Raw genomic sequence first — 20,198 nt, 5'->3', positions numbered from 1 at the left:
CTGAAAAGTACATGTGGTTTTTTTATTATTCATAATTGTATTTCAATTTTGCAAATCTAACACGAAAGTTGAAACATGACACAAAGTTATTATTTCCATATGGCTGATAATTTTCTTTTTATTTTGGCCAATTTTTGAAAATTAGTGAAGTAGTAGCTGGAGAGATAGCTCAGTTGGTAAAGGGCTTGTGGTGTAAGCATTGGGGTTCCAGCCTCCAGCACTCACATAAGAAGCTGGGTGTAGTATGCGCTCTCAATACCAACCACAGGAAGGCAGAGAGAGGAGGCTCCCTGGGGCTCTCCAGCCAGCCCACCTAGTCACCTAGCCTAGACCTGTTGAAGGAGGGGGGGAGAAGGTAGAAGTGGGGAGAAGGGAGAGAAGAGGGGAGAAGGAGACAAGGTAGGGAGGAGGAGGAGAGGAGGAGGGAAGGGGGAGAGGAGGAGGGGAAGAGGGGATGAAGAGAAAGAGGAAAATAGGAGGAGGAAGGGAAAGGGAAGATAGGAAGAGGAGGGAAAGAGAGGAGGAGGAGGGAAGAGTAGAGGAGAAGGAGGGCAAGAAGAATTCTACCATAAAGCTGCATCTTTAGCTCTAAACCAATGAAGACCTGAGAAGCTGCTTACTTCCAAAGCCCTTGAATTATAAAAGAAAAAACAAAACAAAACAAAACAAAAAAAAACTAGTCTTTAAACTGAATTAGTAGCTTTGCTTTTATCATTAAATTTCTGCAATCCAATTACTTGGACATTTTAAAATTAATTAAATTTTCTAACTCAGGTTGGTATCTTCCAAATACCCAGAAAATTGTTGGTGGTTAAAAGAAATAATCAACAAGGAAATTGAGTTACACTCAGTTTCTCTATTATATATTGGCAGGTGCAATTGCAGCCAAGGGGTGAGTGGGAGGGACCTCTGTTAGCACTCACTACTCTTGAAGCCTGGCTTACAGAAGGCAGAGTGCACCAAGTAGTTGATGCACACTTGCCAGCGATGGTAGCTGCTGTCGATGGGAGCAACTATGCTGCTTTTTCTGCATGAATCATCACTCATCACAATTCCTTCTTTTTTAATGTAGTGTGTGTAGGTCAGCTTTCAGGAGTTCTTCCTCTAACCATGTAGGTTCTAGGGATCAAGTTTGTGTTGTCAGTCTTAGAGGCAAGCACCTGCTGATTCATCTCACTGGTCCTCTTTGTAATTCCTTCCTGACATTGTTAAACTCTAATCTCAAAACATATGCAGTAGATTTTAATCCATTAAACCCTAATATCCAAGCCTTTCTCCCTGTGTAAAAGTCCTTCCAGCCCAATATTTTAATTTAAAAGAGACAGTGGCCCTCACTTTTCCCCCTTCTTCCTGTTGGGGATGTGATAATGTCTCTAATCTTGATCTCACAATTAACACATATATGTAATTTGTTTGTTATCCTGCTTCACTGGAAGGGTCAATACCTGTTTGCTTTTTATTGTTGTGACAAAACACTGATCCAAACCAATTTAGGGTGGAAAGGCTTTATTTCAGCTTACAGCTCTCAAGTCCATCCCAGAATACCTCCAATCATGAAGCGCAGTCTAGGCAAGAACTGAAGCAGAGGCCATGGGAGAACACTACTTACTGGCTTGCTCTTCCTGACTTGTTCGCTTTCTCATACACTCCAGAATCACCTCCCAGGGGCAGCACCAACACTGGGCTAGGCTCTTCCACAACAGTTATCGATCAAGAAAATGCCCATGAGAGGTCTAAAATTTGAAATTTAATTCCTGGGGCAACATGACTGAGGGCTTGGGTACAAGTTTAGACAAAGAAGCAGGCAAGTTGAGACAGACCCGCCCTGCTGTAGAAAATTAATCAGGCTTGCACCTGAGGGATAACATTGCCTGGCAACCCACCCAGATAGCCCCTAACTGGTGACCAAGGTCACAGAGCCCTGCTACTAAGAAAAACCACAAGATGTGCTAATCGTTCCCCCTCCCTAACAGGAGCAGATACCCTCCAGATGGACAGGCCAGGACCATTATGGCCTTGGTGCTTAAAATAGACCAAGGCTTGGAAATTCCCCACTTGCGGTTTTACCCTTTAAAGACCCTGTTCCCCCAGACCTCAGAGCCACATACCCTCTCTGTTTCCACAAAGAACTTGTGACCCAGGCTCAAGCTTGTATTAAATAAACCCTCATGTGTTTGCAGTGGAGTCAATTCCTGGTGGTCTTTGGGGGTCTCACAACCTGGACATAACACCCATAGCCATGCCTGCAGGCTAATCTGATGTGGGCACTTTCTCAACTGAGATTCCTTCTTCCCAGATGACTCTAGCTTGTGTCAAACTGACAAAACAAAAAACCCAACCAGCACAGTTATCTCTCCAGTCAGAATGAATGCTGCTTTTGGAACTCAGGGCTGATAATATGTTTCCCCAGAACACATCACAGTCATCAAGTCCATTATTTATGGAACTTCTAGCAGTTTCTGCAGTTAAAAAACAAAACAAAAAACAAACAAACAAACAAACAAAACCACCACATCAGAGAATGATCCCTGTTCTGAGTATAGGCCTCCAATGGGATAAGTGATTTCCAAAAAACAGCAGCACTTTGCAAAGGCTCTCTGCAATTTCTCTCAGTTTCCAGAAGATGTCCCCATAGTACTCTACTCTGGCTCCTAGCTCTGCACCGCCTTCAGGAAAGAAGGGATGAGGGGAGTTAGGACCAGTAATCCTGCATCTAACTGCCCTGCCCTCCATGGTTTCCACGTGAAACCACCTGTTACCAGTCTGACTATGCTCTGAGTCATCAACCCACCATGTTCCACCTGAAAACAAACACTAATAATTAGTCAGGAAATCATGTAGTCTTCTTCCTGGAGACAGGGATTATGGATCTTTTGATATATTGTTTTTAGATAAAGATGATATTTTCATACTTCAGAAATCTTTTTGTTTACTATAATTACATCCAAGCTATAAAGATAACAGAATGAATTGGAGAAAGCTAAGTTTTAGTTGAGACAAACACCAATTTTCACAATTAAATGCTATAAATATTGTTTGAAGCTTTAGTCCCTTTTTAGATGTGAATATTTTTATAATTTCCTATGTAAATCCTGCATTTATATCATTTCTAATTCCCCTCTCCCTTGTGACTTCCCCATGCTCTCCTACTTGCTCTCAAACTCATGCTTTCTTCAATTATTATTATTATTATTATTACAGCATACACACAGAGAGATGGACAACCTATGAGTCCATTTGTGTTGTTCACATGTATGTGTTTAAGGCTGGCCATTTGGGGCTCATCCCTGGGGGAAACTGACTCTCCTCTCTCAGCAGCCATTAACTGCCTGTAACTCTTCATCTATGGGCAGGGCCTTGTGACATTTCCCCAGTTCATGTTGGCATGTCAACTGGTGTTGTCATTTATACAGGTCTTGTTTAGGCCACCATATTGTTGAGATTGAGTTTGGCTTCCCCAGTCCTGTCTAGAAGGCACTATCTCAGCTGTCTTAGTTACTTTCTGATTGCTGTGATAAAAACAAACAAACAAAAAACATAGCCAAGGAAACATAACAAAGAGATGAGCTTGAAGCCCTGATTGTCTACCTTCCAAGTATTATGATTACAGGTATGTGCCACCCCACCTGGCTGAACTCCCTTTTAACTTGATAATACAAAAAGAGTTTGTTGAAATTTATAGTTTCAAATGGCGAGTCCATGACAACCATGGCAAAGAGCATGGTGGCAGGCAGGTGTGGTGCTGAACAGTGCTGAGAGCTCACACCTTTACTGACAAGCAAACGTCACGGAGAGGGCTACTTGGGAATTGCACAGGCTTTTGAAACCTCAAAGCCAACCCCCAGGGACACATGTCCCCCAACAAGGCCACACTTCCTAATCCTTCCCAATTAGTCCACCAGTTTCAAACCAAGTATTCAAACCGATGAACCTATGGGAGTCATTCTCATTCAAAATTTGTTTAACACAGTATCTCATGTAGTTGTGGCTGAGATGTGGCTTATATGTAGCTGAGATGACCTTGAAGCCCTTGATCTTCTACCTCCCAAATCTGATTACATGTATGTGCCACCCCACCTGGCTAAAGTCCCTTTTAATTTGATAAAATAAAAGACATTCTCTTTTAAAATTCTTTCTTTTAAGCAATCTTTACTTGCTTTTTAAATATTTTGTTTTATTTTATCTCATTTTATTTATATAACAGCTTTATCTTTATGTATGTCTATGCAAGCACTTGTATAGCTGAAAAGGCCAGAAGAGAGCATCAGATTCCTTAGAACTGGAATTATGGTCACTGTGATCTGCCATGGGTGCCAGGGAATCGAACTTGGTCTTTATGGGAGATCAGCCAGCGCTCTTAACTCTGAGGCGTCTTTCCAGCCCTGTACCTGCTTCTAAAGCTAATGAACCTATGAGTTTTATATATAAGAAAACTAACAAGCAGAACAAGATAATCACACACACACACACACACACACACACTCCATAAATGTATGGCTGAAGAGATGGCTCAGCAGTTAAGAACTCATACTGCTCTTGCAGAGGACCCAAGTTTGGTTCCCAATACCTACATCAGCAGGCCCACAAACCACCTGTCACTCCAGCTCCCAGGAATCTATCTTTTCCAGTCTCTGAGGGCATCTGCACCACAAACATATATGCACATTTTTAAACTTATTTGCACAGTTGTAAACATTATTTTTTCAAAATGGTAAGATTTTTATTTACAAAGCTTTTTCCTATTACAAAAAAATATTTTGAAGGCACACAAAAGAAAAAAATCAGGGTACTTAAAAGGTGTTTAAAACTTGGGTATTTAAATGTACTCTGTCTTATTAAAAATACTACGAGTCACTCTCATAAAGTTGACTTAATGTGTAAACTGCGTGTAATAAATCCCAAAGTGTTCAGATAATCTCTTGCATCATTTAAATAAATGAAAAATGTTCCACAAAGGACATAAAAATGTATTTTTGTACTGTTTTTCCCAAAGGAAATTACTAAAGCTCAACCAAACACAATAAACGCTAAGGCAGTTATTGTGGTACACGTCTACAGTCTCAGCGCTTGGGAGACAGAAGCTAGGGCATAAGGAGTTCCAGGTCACCCTCATTTACATAGACCTAGAGGCCAGCCTAGACTATCTGACACTCCATCTCAAAAATTAAAATAAATAAATGAAAAATGATCCACTGAACCAAATTAATCATTTAAGTAACATATTCTATATATTGGGCTTTGGGAAATAGAAAGGTATGTTGAGACATTTATGGCCTACAATTTTGTTAAAAACTTCAAAATTTATACATAAAATGTTTAAATAGCTGGCCACAATGACTCATGCCTATAACCCAGAATATGGGAAGTAGAGGCAGGAGGATCAGCCCGCTATATACCAAGTCCAAGAACAGTATGGTCTACAGAGTTCCAATCCAGTCCACAAGACAAGCCTTGCACCTAAAAACAGAAATTTAAATATATATAATGTTCCTGGCAGACAAGTGGTTGATTCCAAAGGACTTACTCTACACTTTCAATATGACCCCAACTGAAGGTTAGGATCTTCTGTAGACATCTACAACAGTGTAGTTTTGTATTACTGATTGAAGAAATATGAAGAAAGTGATTATAAACATAGGGACATCAAAACACCACTTCTTATATGAAGTAGAAAGTTATTTGTCTAGGCAATCACAAACAGTTTCCTGGCTGCCACCATGGGTCCCTTGATCACATGACTCTGGATCCTCAAGATGCCACCTCTTGATCCAAGGTAGTTGCTTCAGCTCCAGCATCACAGCATTGTTCCAACAAGCAAGAGGAAGAAAACTGGCTTACTCTTCCCTTCTATACTTACATGGATTTTAGAATCTCCAATAACCCAGCTGCCAATCACAAGCCTGAGACAAAGTGGCCAGCTACCTTATTACTGAGAATATTGGCTTTCCAGAAGCAGGGCACAGCACTCCTTCTTACAGCCTCTCAACCAGAACTCAGTCACACGACAGCATTTAGCGAGCTTCAGAAGAGGCAGAAAAGCTAGGCTTCATTCTGGATAGTAGCATAGCTAGGATCTGTTATGGAAGTGGAGAAAATGAGGGTTGGAGTTTCTGTCATGCTCTTTTTCTAAGAATATTTCTCTTATTGATGAGAATACCACCACACGTTGGAAAAACAAGGTCAAGCATATGTTCAAAGCAGGTTAGTTATTTAAACAGTAGCCAACACTTGGTTGAGCATGTGAGTTTGGGGATCTGCTCACAAACTAGTCTCTGTAGGAAGCTGTCCAAGTACCAAGGCAGACTGTATGACGTTGAGTTTGGAAAGGTTTTGAGGAGATGAGCTGGGCCTGAAGGAATGTGCCAGATTGTGAAACAGATGGGGAAGGGCAACTCAGTCAAAACTGACAGCAAAGACAGAAGGCAAACAGGGCAGCTTGGCTGGAGCAGAAGGCATGTGGAAGTGCTTTGCAAACTCAAAACAGGGTGGATGTGATGTGTGTCACAGAGAACAGGGTGGAGAGGCCGGGTTAAGGGAAGACTCTGGGCTGCTCCATAAGTGGTCTCAGTAGTAGTGAACTTACGTGAAATGTGGGGATAGCTGCCACCACATAGGGTTATCTTGAGGGTAAATATTAGTCTGTGGTCAGCGCTTGAGAATACTAGCTATTAATCACCTTTCTTACATTGGGGCACTATGGTAATTTTGGAAAGTGTTAATAGCAATAGGATAGCCATGGTAGGAGTGATGAGACACATAATCTGGTACAGCTACTGAAGAACTTTGCATTTTTATGCTTTAGACAAAGAAGAACCACAATTGAGAGGAGAAATGTTGAATCGGTATCATTTAGGACTATAGCCAAACTCTGTTCCTGGGGATAAAGCCTGAGATAAAACAGCAGGTGTAATGATGCAGAGAAAAACATGGCTAGGAAGGAAGGTTGAGGTAGATGCTTGCAGTCAAGGGATGAAGAAAGGAGATGACTGAGTAGCTAGTGTACCATTCACCAAAACACAAAAAAGCAATGGGAACACAGAACTGGGGGCTGTAGAGGAGAGATAAGGGACATCAAGATGGTGGAGCATGTGATAGCTCACTGGATATGCAGGAGTATCAAAAGTGGTGTCTGGACCCAGGTATGGTGCACACAGCTGCAATCTGTCCAGCTCTGGAGAGGCTGAAGCACCTGGAGAGAAAGTCTGAAGCTGTTCTGGGCTTCACACATAGCAAGTTCCAGGCCAGCATAGGTTATGTAGAGAGCCCTTGAGCAGATGTGGGGGCAAGCAAGGAGCTCACCCACAAACTTTTGGAGAACAGAGTTCCAAAGGTCAATAGTTTCCCAGGAGCAGGAAGAGAGAAGGTAGAAGGCGGAAGAAGACTAAAAAAGCCTAAAGGACTGAAGCTGAGGGAGGCAGGAATACGGAAGAGAGTCTTCAAAAGCACAGTTGCTCATGTGTCAAGTACTGTGTTGCTAAGTGCTCTTGAGACGCCCAGGCTGGGTTGTCCTACAAAGGAGTTAGCTCAGAAGTCTTTGAGCACTTCCAGCTTAACACTGGAATCACTTAAGATTCCCACTAAATGGGGCTTTGCCAATATGCTGAGGTGCTTCTGACATGCCATGTGTACCTGTATGTTGGTGTGGATAGACCCACATTGAACTGGTTGTAGTTTTTCTTTTCTCCTCCCCTTCTCCTGTACTCCTCCTCCACTCTCCTTCCAGTATCTGCTCACTTAGCCATCTGCTAAGTCAGCTAAGTCTATTAGCCCTTGCTGGACTGTTAATGCCTTGAGACAGCCCCAGCATTGAGGACAAGATTGTAAATTCAAAATACACACCCACTCATGCTTGTTGAATGAAAAGACAAAAGTAAAGAGGATACTCAACCAACAAGAGAAAAATGTGCTGGAGAACACTTGTAAATAATGGAAGTGTTTAGAGCTCTAGCCTCTGACCTTGGTAGGAATATGCTTTGCCTCTCTGTCTGTGTCCTGGGGCAAGTTCCTCATATATGCAATAGGCTTTACAGAATATTCTCTAGAGACAGCATTCTCCTAAATGATGCATGTATTTGGCAAATATTTAGTATGCTCAATTTCTCCATAAGTCTGACCTGAGAACAATGTATAGAAAAACTTTAAACAATTATAAACGGAACGTATTTTATTGTTGTTGGGTGTTTGGTTGGTTTCAGGTTGTCAGGTTGTTTTTGTTACTGTGTTTGTTGATATATATATATATTTTTTGAGACACTCTCTATGTATGCCTGGCTGTCCTGGGCTGGCCTCAATCTCACAGAGATCCGCCAGCCTCTGCCTCCTGAGTGCTGGGTTCAACTGCGGAAGCTACCATGGCCGGAGTCGGGGTGGAGCCGAAGGGTGTTTTATTTATTTATTTTAAGACGGGGTCTCATGTAGCCTTGACCTTGTTGTGTCACAAAGATGACCCTGGCCTCCTAGTCTTCCTGTGCCATGGCTAATGCTGGGATTATAAATGTGCGCCACTTTACCCTTTTCTTCATTGCCATCCACTAATGTTTACTGTAACCAGGAACTGCCAGGCACACACAACACAACCATGGAGATTAAGCCTGCCCCTTGTGAGGACACCAAGTGTATGGAAAAATTACATGTGGTCTTTTACAGGAAACAGCTTTGACAATGATTAACACCCACATACAAATCAGCTGATGAGAATGTAAAAAGGCCTGTACCCTGTTCTCGGCACTGAGTTAGCTGAAATGGCAAAAGGGAAAGGCATACACCTTCTTCTAGATCTAATCTTTTCTATTAAAACAAAAGCCAAAGAGGAAACACCAAGTAGCCCCTCTAAATTGTACTTACAAATTCTTCTTCTGTAATATCTGGCGGCTCTGAAACGAGATAAAACGTTACATTTTCGCACTCAGCTCTGACTTCTAGACTAAATGAAATCTGAGGCAGGGCCTTGCCCTACTGCATATGCCGGGTGAGTTCATAAAATGTTCATTATCCGCACGTGGATTAGATTTTAAAGTAGAATTCAAGGTGGAGGTGGGGAGGACAGGCCTCTGTACTCTGGCTTGAAACCCAGCCCTCCCCACCCCCCCACCCCCCCACCCCAGCTAACCTAAGGCCCCCAGGTACAAAAGGAGAATTCAGCAAGATATAGCTGCACAGAAGGGGCCTCACTGGGGGTTCGTATAAAGGTGCGGTGGGAGAGCTGGGAGCGAGGGCACAGGGTGGGATGCAGGCTGGGGTCTGAGCGCAGGAGCGCAGGCCCCCTTACCCGCGAAGAGCCGCTTCTCCGGCATGCCGCTAGCTGCCGGGCCGGCAGTCCCAGGAGCTACGACCGACCGCCTAGCGGCGCGGAGCCTCGGGCTGCCTGCTCCCGCACTGCAGGTGTTGCCATGGTGCTGGACAAAGCAGAGGCGCCTGGGCGGGGGGTGGCGGCTCGGGTTGGCCGTTACTGTGGAGACCGCACCGCTCCACTCTAGCACGCTCTGGCCACTGGGGCACCGCAGACCCCTCCCACCAGGAAGGACGGAGAGCCAGGCCCCAGTTTCTTTAGCAGAGCCGCACAAGGTAATATCCGTGGCTCCGCATTAGGACCTCTACGTTTTCATAAACTCTGACCATTAAAAATTACCCTGACTGGAGAACACAAATTAAGAGTACCCTGTAATGTGTGCTCAGGATAAAGGTTAGGAAAAGAGAGCTCTGCGTGGTGGCACATACCTGTAATCCCAGCACTTGAGAGGTGGAGGCGGGACAATCAAGAGCTAAGGGTTGTCCTGAGCTACATAGAATTTAAGGCCAGCCTGGGCCACAGTGAAACAAATCCACACAAAAATTTGTTTACATAGAAAAGATGAAAATTTAAACTAACACTTATTTTAAATATTAAAATAAAGTATAAAGCTTTTATCTGTGTTGTATAGTTCTGACTTTCCCGGGTAACAGCAAATAAACCTCAGAGCTACCAGCCTGCTCTTACCCAGCGGAACTTTCAATGCAAACGTTTAAAAGGAAATATCCCCACCCCACCCTATCCCTCCACACCCACTAACACCCATCCCAGAACCCAATCTTGGAGCTTCACCTTCTGTTCAGGATTGGAGCAAAGACCTGCAAAGCCTGAACTAGAAAGATAGCGGCAGGATGATCAGGCCAGCCTGGGCTATACCAGAACCTATCTCAACTAAAACACAAAGACAATTGTATCTTCCAGCATAAATCTTATGGTCATTAAATGATACATAACGTCTTCCAAGTAACTCAAGCCAGAAAGTTTCTCTCTAAAACTTCTTCCACAAACCCCACATTCAGGCAAGCATTGGAGTCAGCCAACTCTACCTTAAAATATTTCTGTATTTGGAGTGGCCTCTCCATTCCCACTAGCAAGCACACACAGCCTTGGTGTTGGCTCCCATCTTGTTCCATCTGTTTTAAAAAGCTTCCTAACCTGTCTGTCTTCCAGTCTTTGCTTCCAGCTAGGAGTTCTCCTTAAATCCATTATCCATGCTGAAAGCAAAACCAGCTATCTAAATGCAAATCTGACCTACTTAAAAGCAGTCAGTGGCTCCACATTTGCCTCTTTAGGTATTTATTTGTTGCCCTTAAGACAATGGGCGCCCGTGTTACAAGCACCTGCTCGCCTGGCTGGACTTATTGCTCTTTTCAGTACAACAGAGGAAAAAGACTGCCCTTGCCAGACAAAGTCAGAAAGCCAAATGAAACCAAGAGAGAGCAGCAGGAGGAGGTCCCTATAGTCCTTGTGGACCAAGCAGACTCTGGCTCTATCTGATAACTTTCATGATCAAAGTTCCTCTTTGGCGGTCCAGAAGGTGCAGGTGCTCAGGTACAGGCAAGTAAGAGTCTGATAGTGGGAAGGCAGCACAGCTTTCAGGACTCATATATACAGTTAAGACTAGAGCCTAGCAGGGGCTGGAGCCATGGTGTGGCAGTTAAGAGCACTAGAGGATCTAAGTTCAACCCTCAGAACCTACATGATGGCTCAGAACTCCAGCTCCAAGGAATCCCACAACCTCTTCCTGCACAAATGCTTAAGTAAATGAACAAAAAGAACAAAACCTAGAAGACCCGAGAGGCTGGGTGTGGTAAACAGGTGCTTGGAATGACTGTTGAAGATTTTTGTCTGAACAAACAGAAGGGTGCTGTCATCTGTGGAGACAGGCAGTGTAGGTCCACTGAGAAAGAAGTCCCCAAAGCAAGATTTTAAGTTTGCAATTGGCATGGGACTGCAGAATGTGGGATATCAACTTGAGAGTCAGTACACAAATGGGCTTATAGGCTTTTTTGTTTTCTCTCTTTTTCTTTCTCTCTCTTTCTTTTTCTTTCTTTCTCTCTTTTCTCTCTTTCTCTCTCTATTTCTTTCCAGTTCTGGGCTTTTCTTCACCAGAAGAATTTTCTCCCTTATGTATGTTCCCATGGGTTCCTCTTACTGGCTTCTCTTCTGGTTCTTGCAAACCCATGCCTTAAAGCCACAGCAATATTAAAGTCACCAAAAAATGGGCCATCTGCGCCATCACCAGACAGCTCCAGGGCACTGATTGGATAGTTAAGCCTTTTCTCTCAGCACCGCTGACCATGGAGTGGCTACTTGAGATGTTCCATGCTCCTGGCCATGAGCCAACCAAGGAGTGGCTACTTGTTAAGACGAACTTGTAAGATTCCTTTTCAGTGCAGTCATGTGCACTGTGCTTTGCTCAGAGGCCTGTTTGTTCCTTCTGGCAACAGCCACACTGATAACTTGTTTAATATGGATTTTGTCTCATGTTATTACCCCCTCTTACCAGGAGCCCTGGCCGAAAACCTGAATAGAACAACTCTGTTCTTCTCAGTTTATGGTTTAGAAAATAGAAATAGGTTAAACAAAAAAATAGAAAATAGGCTAAACAAAATTTACACAGACAACTATTAATACATTTTTCAAATTCCAAAGCCTTTGATCTTACATGGTGTGCTGGCCAACTCTATGTCAGTTTGACATGCTGGAATCAGTAGAGACAACCTCAATTGAGAAAATTCCTCCATATGCTCACACTGTAGGCAAGCCTGGAGGGCATTTTTTTTTTTTTCAATTAATGATTGATGTGGAAGGGCGTAGGCCATGGTGGGTGGAGCTATGCTTAGGCTGGTTGGTGGTTTTTTTAAATAAGAAAGCAGGCTGAACACGCAAGTGATGAGCAAGCCAGTAAGAAGCACTCCTTCATAGCTTCTGCATCAGCTCCTGCCTCCAGCTTCCTGTCCTGACTTCCTTGATATGTTAAGTATAAGCCAAATAAACCCTTTCGTCCCCAAGTTGCTGTTGTCCATGGTGTTTCATCAGAGTAATGACAATTCTATCTAGGACAGATGGCTATATTGTATAGGCTTAAAAAAAGCTCTCAAGATTAAAAAACAGCCTAGGACCACAAAGACAGTAATTTGAACCCAAATGCCTAGACTATAAACTTGAAAATTTTTGGAGATTTTTTGAAACTTTTAATTCATATACCATCCATTCCACTCATTTCAAGTGTGGAACTCACTGGTTTTTAGGAACACACAAACAGCACAAAGTTAGGACATTTTTAATATCTCAAGGAAATGGCCCAAAACTGAAAGTGTATCTCCGTCTCTGTAAATCCCTACTCTATCCTATGTCTCTGTCTCATCATTTCATGATGGGAATCTCATCAATTGTGGTCTTTTGTGTGTGGCTTCCTTCACTTACTATTTTCAAAGTTCAGGTAATTGTGCTTTTCATGAATAACTATTGTCATGTGGTCATATTTTTAATGTACTTATCAATGGGCATCTGGGTCTCCGGCGTTTGGCCATGAGTGTTCTTGTGCAGGTTTCTGTGTGCAGATGTTTCTATCTCAGTACCTAACAGAGCTGCTGGGTCAACTGGCAACTCTCTGCTGAAATTTTTGATGAAATAATGGACCATTTTCCAGATTGTACCAGTTTATATTACTTGACCAACATGTTTTAGTAGAGTTTTAAAATTATCACCTGACATTTTCATTACAGTGGTCCTCTTAGGCCTAAAGCACTACCTCTCTGCAGTCTTTGTGTTTATCCTGATAACTAGTCTCTCTTGGCATTCAGCACATTCATTACCTTCTCTTCTGAGCCACATGATAAACCCTATGTAGTTTTTTTAATGTCTTTTTTTTCTCTACAATTAATCTGTAAATATCCAACATAGTTCAAAATCAACATGTTCTTTAGGAATGAAGGTTACATGAATGGGAATTCAGTTTATTATTTTCTGATTCAAGAAATGTAATCAGAAACTCTAAAGAGTTTGAGAGAGCCTGACATAGAGATTGCTGTATACTTGAATTGCCCTTAGAGAGTCCAGCAGGACGTCACCGTCTCTGTAGAAACAACTGAAGCCATGCAGGAGTGGGCTGTGTTGCCAAAGTGAATAGAAGTGACATCATATTAACTTTCTAGAGGAGGAAAAAAACAAAAAAACAAAAAACAAACAACTCAAGTATGAATTGCCACCAGACACCACAGGAGCCATGCTCCTGAACAGAAGGGGACAGTGTGCATTAAGACCATTTCATTAGCTTGCTCAGGCTGAGAAACTGTGCTGGCTTCATGGTTACCCTACACACAGATGCAGAGACTAGCTAGTATGTGTATGTGCAACTGTTTCCTCAATGGTTGAACATATTGCTTTGTCCTGCCTGCTGCTTAATAATGTAAAAGTGCCAGTCTGTTCTTGGTTTGGAGAGACAGAGTCTAACTAAAGCCCCATTCTCAACTTTTTTTAGTGTGAACAAATATAACACCAAAGGATAAAATTCATATCAATTCTAACAGTGATTTAGTCTTTGACAGGACATTGAACGTGGCTTAGCATTTGCATACAGAAATGAACAAAAATGGCATATTATAATAAACTTTGACCTACAGACAACCCCTGCATCAATGTGCCTTGCAGGATAAAACACAGTCATTGCAGTAATTGGCTCAGAATGGTCTGAACTTGGTCTTTGACTACCAACTTTATTAACTGTGGCCCCAATTCTAACTCAGACCATTCAGAGAGACAACCATGCTCCCTAAACCAGCCCCAGGGCTCACTGCGTGCCTAACCCGCTCTCAGCTTCCCATGTAGCAGTCGCCTCTGTACAGACGGTGATGGAGAGCCCTCCGCCTTTCCCAAAAAAGTGCTCCTCTCCCTTGCCTACCTTTGAGTTCCTGAAAAACATAGGCAATGAGGGTGGACAACCAGCCACAGCTCTGAGCAGGCTCTGTTCTGGTTTTGATTGTCTGATTGCCACATCATAAAACCACATTTGTTAATTAGAATGACCAGTGCACAGCCCCTCAGCAGCTCATGTCATCTCCACCTTCTGGGCCTAAAATAACTGCAGGCATGGAAAGGAGATTTAGAGACAAGACTAGAAAGTGTATATACCGAGTATTTCTGTGTACCTCCTGATTACTATTATCTATTCTGTCATTAAATTATATACCTATCTCTACTGGAAAACAACTACCCACACCTGCATTACATTTAGTAGGAAGACGCTGTTTTTTTTTTTTTCATACTTCCTATTAACAGTTCATAATTTTTGGAAGAATATAATTAGTTTAATATATTCATTAGGTAACTTCTTATCCAAGTTAACTACCATCTGGACTTACTGGGTTAGATTTGCTCTAATTGTCAATTGCTTTGTTTCTGATGCATACCGATGAAATAATTCTCTTTCATTTTTAACCCTTTGTGAGTCAAAGTTTGAAAATGCTACTATGGGAGCTGTGATTTTTCAGGTAAACAATACTTTCTTCTGGGGCTACAGAGATGACTCGGTGGTTAACAGCACTTGCTCTTTCAGAGAACCTGGGTTAGATTCCTAGCACCCATGTGGCAGCTCAAAACTGTCTATTATTCTAGTCCTAGAGAACTCAATGTATTCTTCTGGTTTCTGTGGCACACAAGGCACACACATGGTGCACAGACATACATGCAGGCAAATACACATAAAATATTTTTTAAAGCAAAACACGTTTTTCTCTTTTCTCTGCCCCTCCTGTGTTTTCTTCTCAAACTCACTTTTCTTTTTGAAAACTAATTTATGTTCTTAGTGATAGTCTATGCTCTTAGTCTATGCATAGCGTGTTTTGCTTGCATGTGTGTCTGAGCACCACATGTGTAGTCAAGAAGAGCAAGTGCTCTTAACTACTGAACTCTCTCTAGCCCCTCAAATAACCCTATTTAATGAAGACACTGATATATTAAAGTTATGGAATATTGTCAATATTTCCAAATTTCCAATCTCCAAATTTCATGCCCTAAGGACATATAAGTGGTTGGGGGCAGGAAGGAAGCCCAATAGCTTCAATTTCTTATTTACTTGAAGCCAAAACAGCAAGCGGCTCTCTAATAAGGCAGAGCAATGCACGGAGAGGACTCTGAGGCAGGATGGGTCCATATAGGCAGGTACCAAGCTAAGACCAGTATTTAACCCTGATTAGCCAGTGTTCCAACTCCAGCTTTAAATTTACCCATGTGGGTGGTATCTCTCACTTCATCTAGATATATCTTTTCTGGAAAAAAAATTACTGATAATGGCACCTCTTTTCACAGTTGGTTGTTCCTAACATATATGTCACTGCCTGGCCTAATAAAAAATGATGTACCAGTTAGGTAGCTTTTTATCCCAGCACTCGAGAGGCAAAGAGGCAGTTGTTCAAGGGCAGTGTGGTCTACATGGAAAATTCTAAGCCAGGAAGGGCTATATGGTAAGACACTGTCAAAAACAGCAACAAAACAAAACAAACAAAACACCCAACAGTAAAGACGTAACAAGCTTTATTGTTTACATTGCGGTCCCTGTCTCTGGCTCATCATTTACAATGTCTCTAAAGGGTTTAGGAACAGACACTGGATAAGTGGAGGGAGGCAAGACGGAACTTCCCATGTCCCTGACAGCAAAGGAGAAAAACAATTGTGGCCTGTTAGGTTCCCTGAGGACAGGGTGAGCCCTTCTCCCTGCACCATTGTGCTCTGCTCTACGAACCTCACCAAAGACAGGTACCTCAGGAGGAAAGGGTTCTGCCAATCAAAAGGCTCCCCTTCAGAATAAGGATTGGGGAGCACACTGGGGAGGAGGTGTTCTAGCTGTACCTGAGACAGACAGCCAGGACAGGAGGCAGGTGGTCAGCTGAGACCCTGTGGAGAAGTCAAAGCTGCACGGAGGGAGGCAGAAGGCAGAGGGTAGCTGCTGAAGGGAGAAAGCAGCACTGGCAAAGGAACAAGAGGACTGGAAAATGCAACGTGGCGGAATCAGGGCAGCAAGGATAAGGTGCTTCAGTTCTGACTCAACCAAAAGTGAATAACTAAAAAATAACTGCAGTTGACATTTCCTATGCTACTATAAAGGGAATGAGAAGATAAAGTTCTCATGTCAAATGACAACCAGTCATTTTCACTGTAGCCATTCAACTAAGTATACAGTCTGTCAGTCAGGAGGCATTTGAAAGGTAAAAGAGTTCTGCTTTGTAAGAACTGGCTAGTGGTGAAAGACAAGGCTTTAACGCCAGGAAGACATGGCAGAAAGACCACAAAAAAGGATAAACAGAAGATTTAAATGTTCATCTTATTGGATATACCAGAAAACAATGCATGGAGAGAAATAGCTGGAGTTTAACAGTCTACACAAGAGAGGAAGTGAGACAAAACACAGGGTACTTGAAACAGCAAGATGTCTTGTTTGGAATAAAATGCAGAATGAAATGGTGGCGAGACTGCTGACAGTCAGCACTTGAAGTGGAAGCAATGTGGTGTGGAATCATATGTCTAGTGTGGACCTGTTGGAACATATGCAGGATGCGATGAAGACCTGGAGCCCGTTCCTGCACCCGAGGGAAATGTTTGGCAGAATGACACCATTTGCACAGTGCTCACTCATCTGCCTGTCTTCAGGGTCCATGATGAGAAAGCTGGGCAAGTTAGCACAGTCAAAAGCACATGTGAGGCTCCACCAACAGTGCCAGCTGGGACATTTTAATTACCAACTCTGAATATTAACTATTTCCCAAATTCATTCTACAGGTACTTTTTTAAAAAATGAAAAACACTTCCCCTATTTGGAAATGTCAACATCACATGTCAAATTTGTAAAAGCTTTACTTACTTATAGAAGGCCCTTAACATCATAAGTCAGTCTTTGGTGCCCCTTAGTGGAATGTTTTAAATATTTTCTTTGGAAAAATTAACTGCTCTATTTGAAACGAGTGGGTAATTTGATCTTTTTTTAAACTTTTAATTTTTTTTTTGTGAATTTCACATTATGCATCCAATCCCACTCATCTCCCTGTCCCTTCATATTTACCCTCCTCCCTTGCAACCTCCCCTGAAAAAACAATCAGAATTTTAAAAATATCTTGTGGAAGCTGCAGTGTGTCACTAAGTGTAGTGTGTCACTTTTGTCCACACATCTTTACTTGCAAATGTTCGTCCCAATGAGTCCTTGGTATGGTTCGAGGCCTCTGGTTCTTGCTACACCATGAATACTGAATCCTCACCAGGACTCCTCCAATATCCTGTTGTTGTCCTGTGTCATGGAGATCCTGCAGCTTTGGATTTGCAGGACCAGCCCCTTCACTGTAGCAGATCACAGATGGGGTAGAACTTGGGGTGGGCCAACTCGAAGCTCTGGATCTGGATGTGGGCCTGGGAGGTAGCTGAGTTGGTCAGCCCACCAGCTCTCCTGCACCTACACTGCCAGGGTGAGCTTTCCAGTGCTGCCCCAGATGGCTCACCCAATGCAGCAGCTGGCAAGGGGCAGGGCAGGTCTCCCACCACCTGGGTCAGGTGCTGCCCAGGCAAGGTACAGTGCCTGCTCTCCCAAGGGCTGCAGTTGGTTAGGGGCAGGGACAGCTCTCCTGTCTGCAGGCTTTGAGGGGTAGGGGTGGGGAAAAAGGCATCTCTCCTTCACCCATGCCACCCCTTGGCAGTAATTTGATGCTATTTTAATCAGAAACAATTTAAAGAAATAACAGGAATGTAATTTATTAAGTGCCAAAATCCTCAGTAAATCTTGTCATGAATTTTCAATTGTTATTTATGTCAATGCTAAATAAACCAAGGGGCTAGAACTTAGCTTTAGGGTAAAAGATGTCTCAGAGATTAAAGGCAAGTACTACTGTTACAAAGGACTTTAGTGAAGTTCCCATCACCCATACTGGGCAGCTTACAACCTGTAATTCTAGATCCATGGGATCTGATACCTTCCTCAGGTACCTGCACTCATGTGCACATACCCATACACAGACACACAAATATATACAAAATTCAAAATATATTTTAGAAGAACTTATTTTACACAGTGTCAAAATGTTTCTTTATCATGTATGTTGTATACATACATGAAATTCTTAAAAAATAAAATCATACTAAAATAAGTGTTTCCTTGGACTAGAGACATGGCTTTGTTGGTAAAATGCTTGTTTAGCACACATGGAGCCCTGAGTTCAATCCCCCACAGTCCCCCAAGCATCCCACACCAGCTATGGTGGCACCCACCAATACTCCCAGCACTTGGGTCATCCTTAGCTGCAAAGAGAGTTTGAGGTCAGCCTGGTCTACATGAGGCTCTGTGGGGTTTTGTTTTGTTTTTAAAAGAGAACAGCATACAATAGCTTTATAAGCATGAAATTCAAACCTCAATAAAACTGCAGTAAAACCTAATGCTTTTAAAAAGCTACAATAGATTTAAACAACCTTCTTTGTGCCCATAGGAAAACTTGAAATAGAATGATTAGTGATTGTTTACATTTTTGAGTTGTTTAAGCCACACAGGAACTGAGGAATTACTCAAGTAGACTTATTTGTAATTAGAATTTTTTTTCCCTAGCAGGCCAAGAATTTTCTTAAATAGCAAAACCATCTTCCCTTTAAGGTGTTGTAATCACACATGTACTGGGTTCTCAGAGTTGTGCAAAGACCTTGTCATGCCCTGACGATAGCTGCTAGAATCCTAACCTCATGCTGCCTGTGTGGCCTCATACATAGTAATCTCCTTAATCCCCAGTTTCCTGTTATATTGTTGTCCCCCTCTCCCTCCTGGGGAGATGGCCCAACAGTTAAGAGCACTGGCTTCTCCTGCAGAGGACCTGGGCTCGACTCCCAGTGCTCACTTGGTGGCTCACAATAGTCTGAACCGCCAGTTCCAGGTTTCTGAGGCTTGTGTCTGGCCTCTGCAGGCTCCTGCTCGGATCACACTCGGGCGGCTTGGGAAAGGGCTAGGACAGAGCTTATTAAGTCACTGACTTTTCCACTCAGTCAGCGCTGGGCTCTGTGCTAAGTCCCCACAAATCTGTATTCTGTTCACTTTCTCCAAACCAGCAGCAGCACCAGCTGCTGTAACACTGGGAATTTCTGAGCCACCGAGTTTTAGAGATAAAGTGAAGTGTGTGACTTGCTGAAGGGCACAGTGAGTAGGCAGGTCAAGAGAGTACTTCATACAGTAAAAGGATCAGGACTGAAATACAGTTCCAAAAATATATTTAGAAGCCTCTTTGGTGCAGGAGAGTGAAGACTGAAGTAAACATTAGTAAACTGACCCTGGTGCAGAAGACATCTGCAAGATGGGTCTATAATCCCAGCACCCTTGAGTTTAAGGCCAACCTGGCTATGTCAGCCTGGACTACAAAGTAAAAGTTAGTCAAAAGGGAAAAAAAAGAAGAAAGAAAGAAAGAAATGGAAAAAAAAAAAAAGACATTCAGCTTAGTCAGAACCAAATGGTATATATGTAAGTTTTAAACACTTGAATAATTTCCTAAAATAATGTTAAGAGCTACATTTAAATATGTGTGTATAATGTGAACACACATATTGTTCATACAGAAATCACCTAAGCACAAACAATATATATCTGTTGTCAGTTTCCCTCCTGTGGGTCTGGAGAGATAGCTCAGTGGTTAAGAACACTGGCTGCTCTTCCAAAAGATTCACATACAGCTCACAACTGTCTGTAACTCCAGTTCCAGAGGATTTGATATCCTCACATATATGCAGACAACATACCAATGCACATAAAATAAAAATAAATCTTTTTTTAAAAAAGTTCCCCTCTTGTGCCCTGATGTAGTGGTGTATGCCTTTGATCCCAGCACCAGGGAGGCAGGCAGATCTCTGTGAGTTTGAGGTCAGCCTGGCCTACACACTGACTTCCAGAAGA

The 20,198-nt window shown here is 42.6% G+C and overlaps 1 protein-coding gene across 9 annotated transcripts in view; it reads right to left on the bottom strand.

Moving 5' to 3' along the window:
- The window catches only part of Rgs22 (regulator of G protein signaling 22), a 130,998-nt gene extending 121,443 nt beyond the window's left edge, over positions 1-9,555 (bottom strand). For all 9 annotated transcript variants that reach the window (XR_009594720.1, XR_009594733.1, XR_009594724.1 and 6 more), the window contains exons 1-2: positions 9,269-9,555; positions 8,845-8,873 (exon numbers count right to left, since the gene is read on the bottom strand). Coding sequence is in view for 3 of the 9 variants with exons in the window: in XM_060392821.1 (XP_060248804.1) it covers positions 8,845-8,873; positions 9,269-9,293 (54 nt within the window). In the remaining 6 variants the exon portion in view is untranslated. The remainder of the gene's footprint in view (positions 1-8,844; positions 8,874-9,268) is intronic.
- Positions 9,556-20,198: the final 10,643 nt, after the last annotated feature.

Source organism: Meriones unguiculatus, chromosome 1 (assembly GCF_030254825.1).
Source record: "Meriones unguiculatus strain TT.TT164.6M chromosome 1, Bangor_MerUng_6.1, whole genome shotgun sequence".
NCBI classification, from domain to species: Eukaryota; Metazoa; Chordata; class Mammalia; order Rodentia; family Muridae; genus Meriones; species Meriones unguiculatus.
The sequence above is the reverse complement of the archived record's forward strand: the minus strand, read 5'-3'. Positions and strand labels throughout refer to the sequence as shown.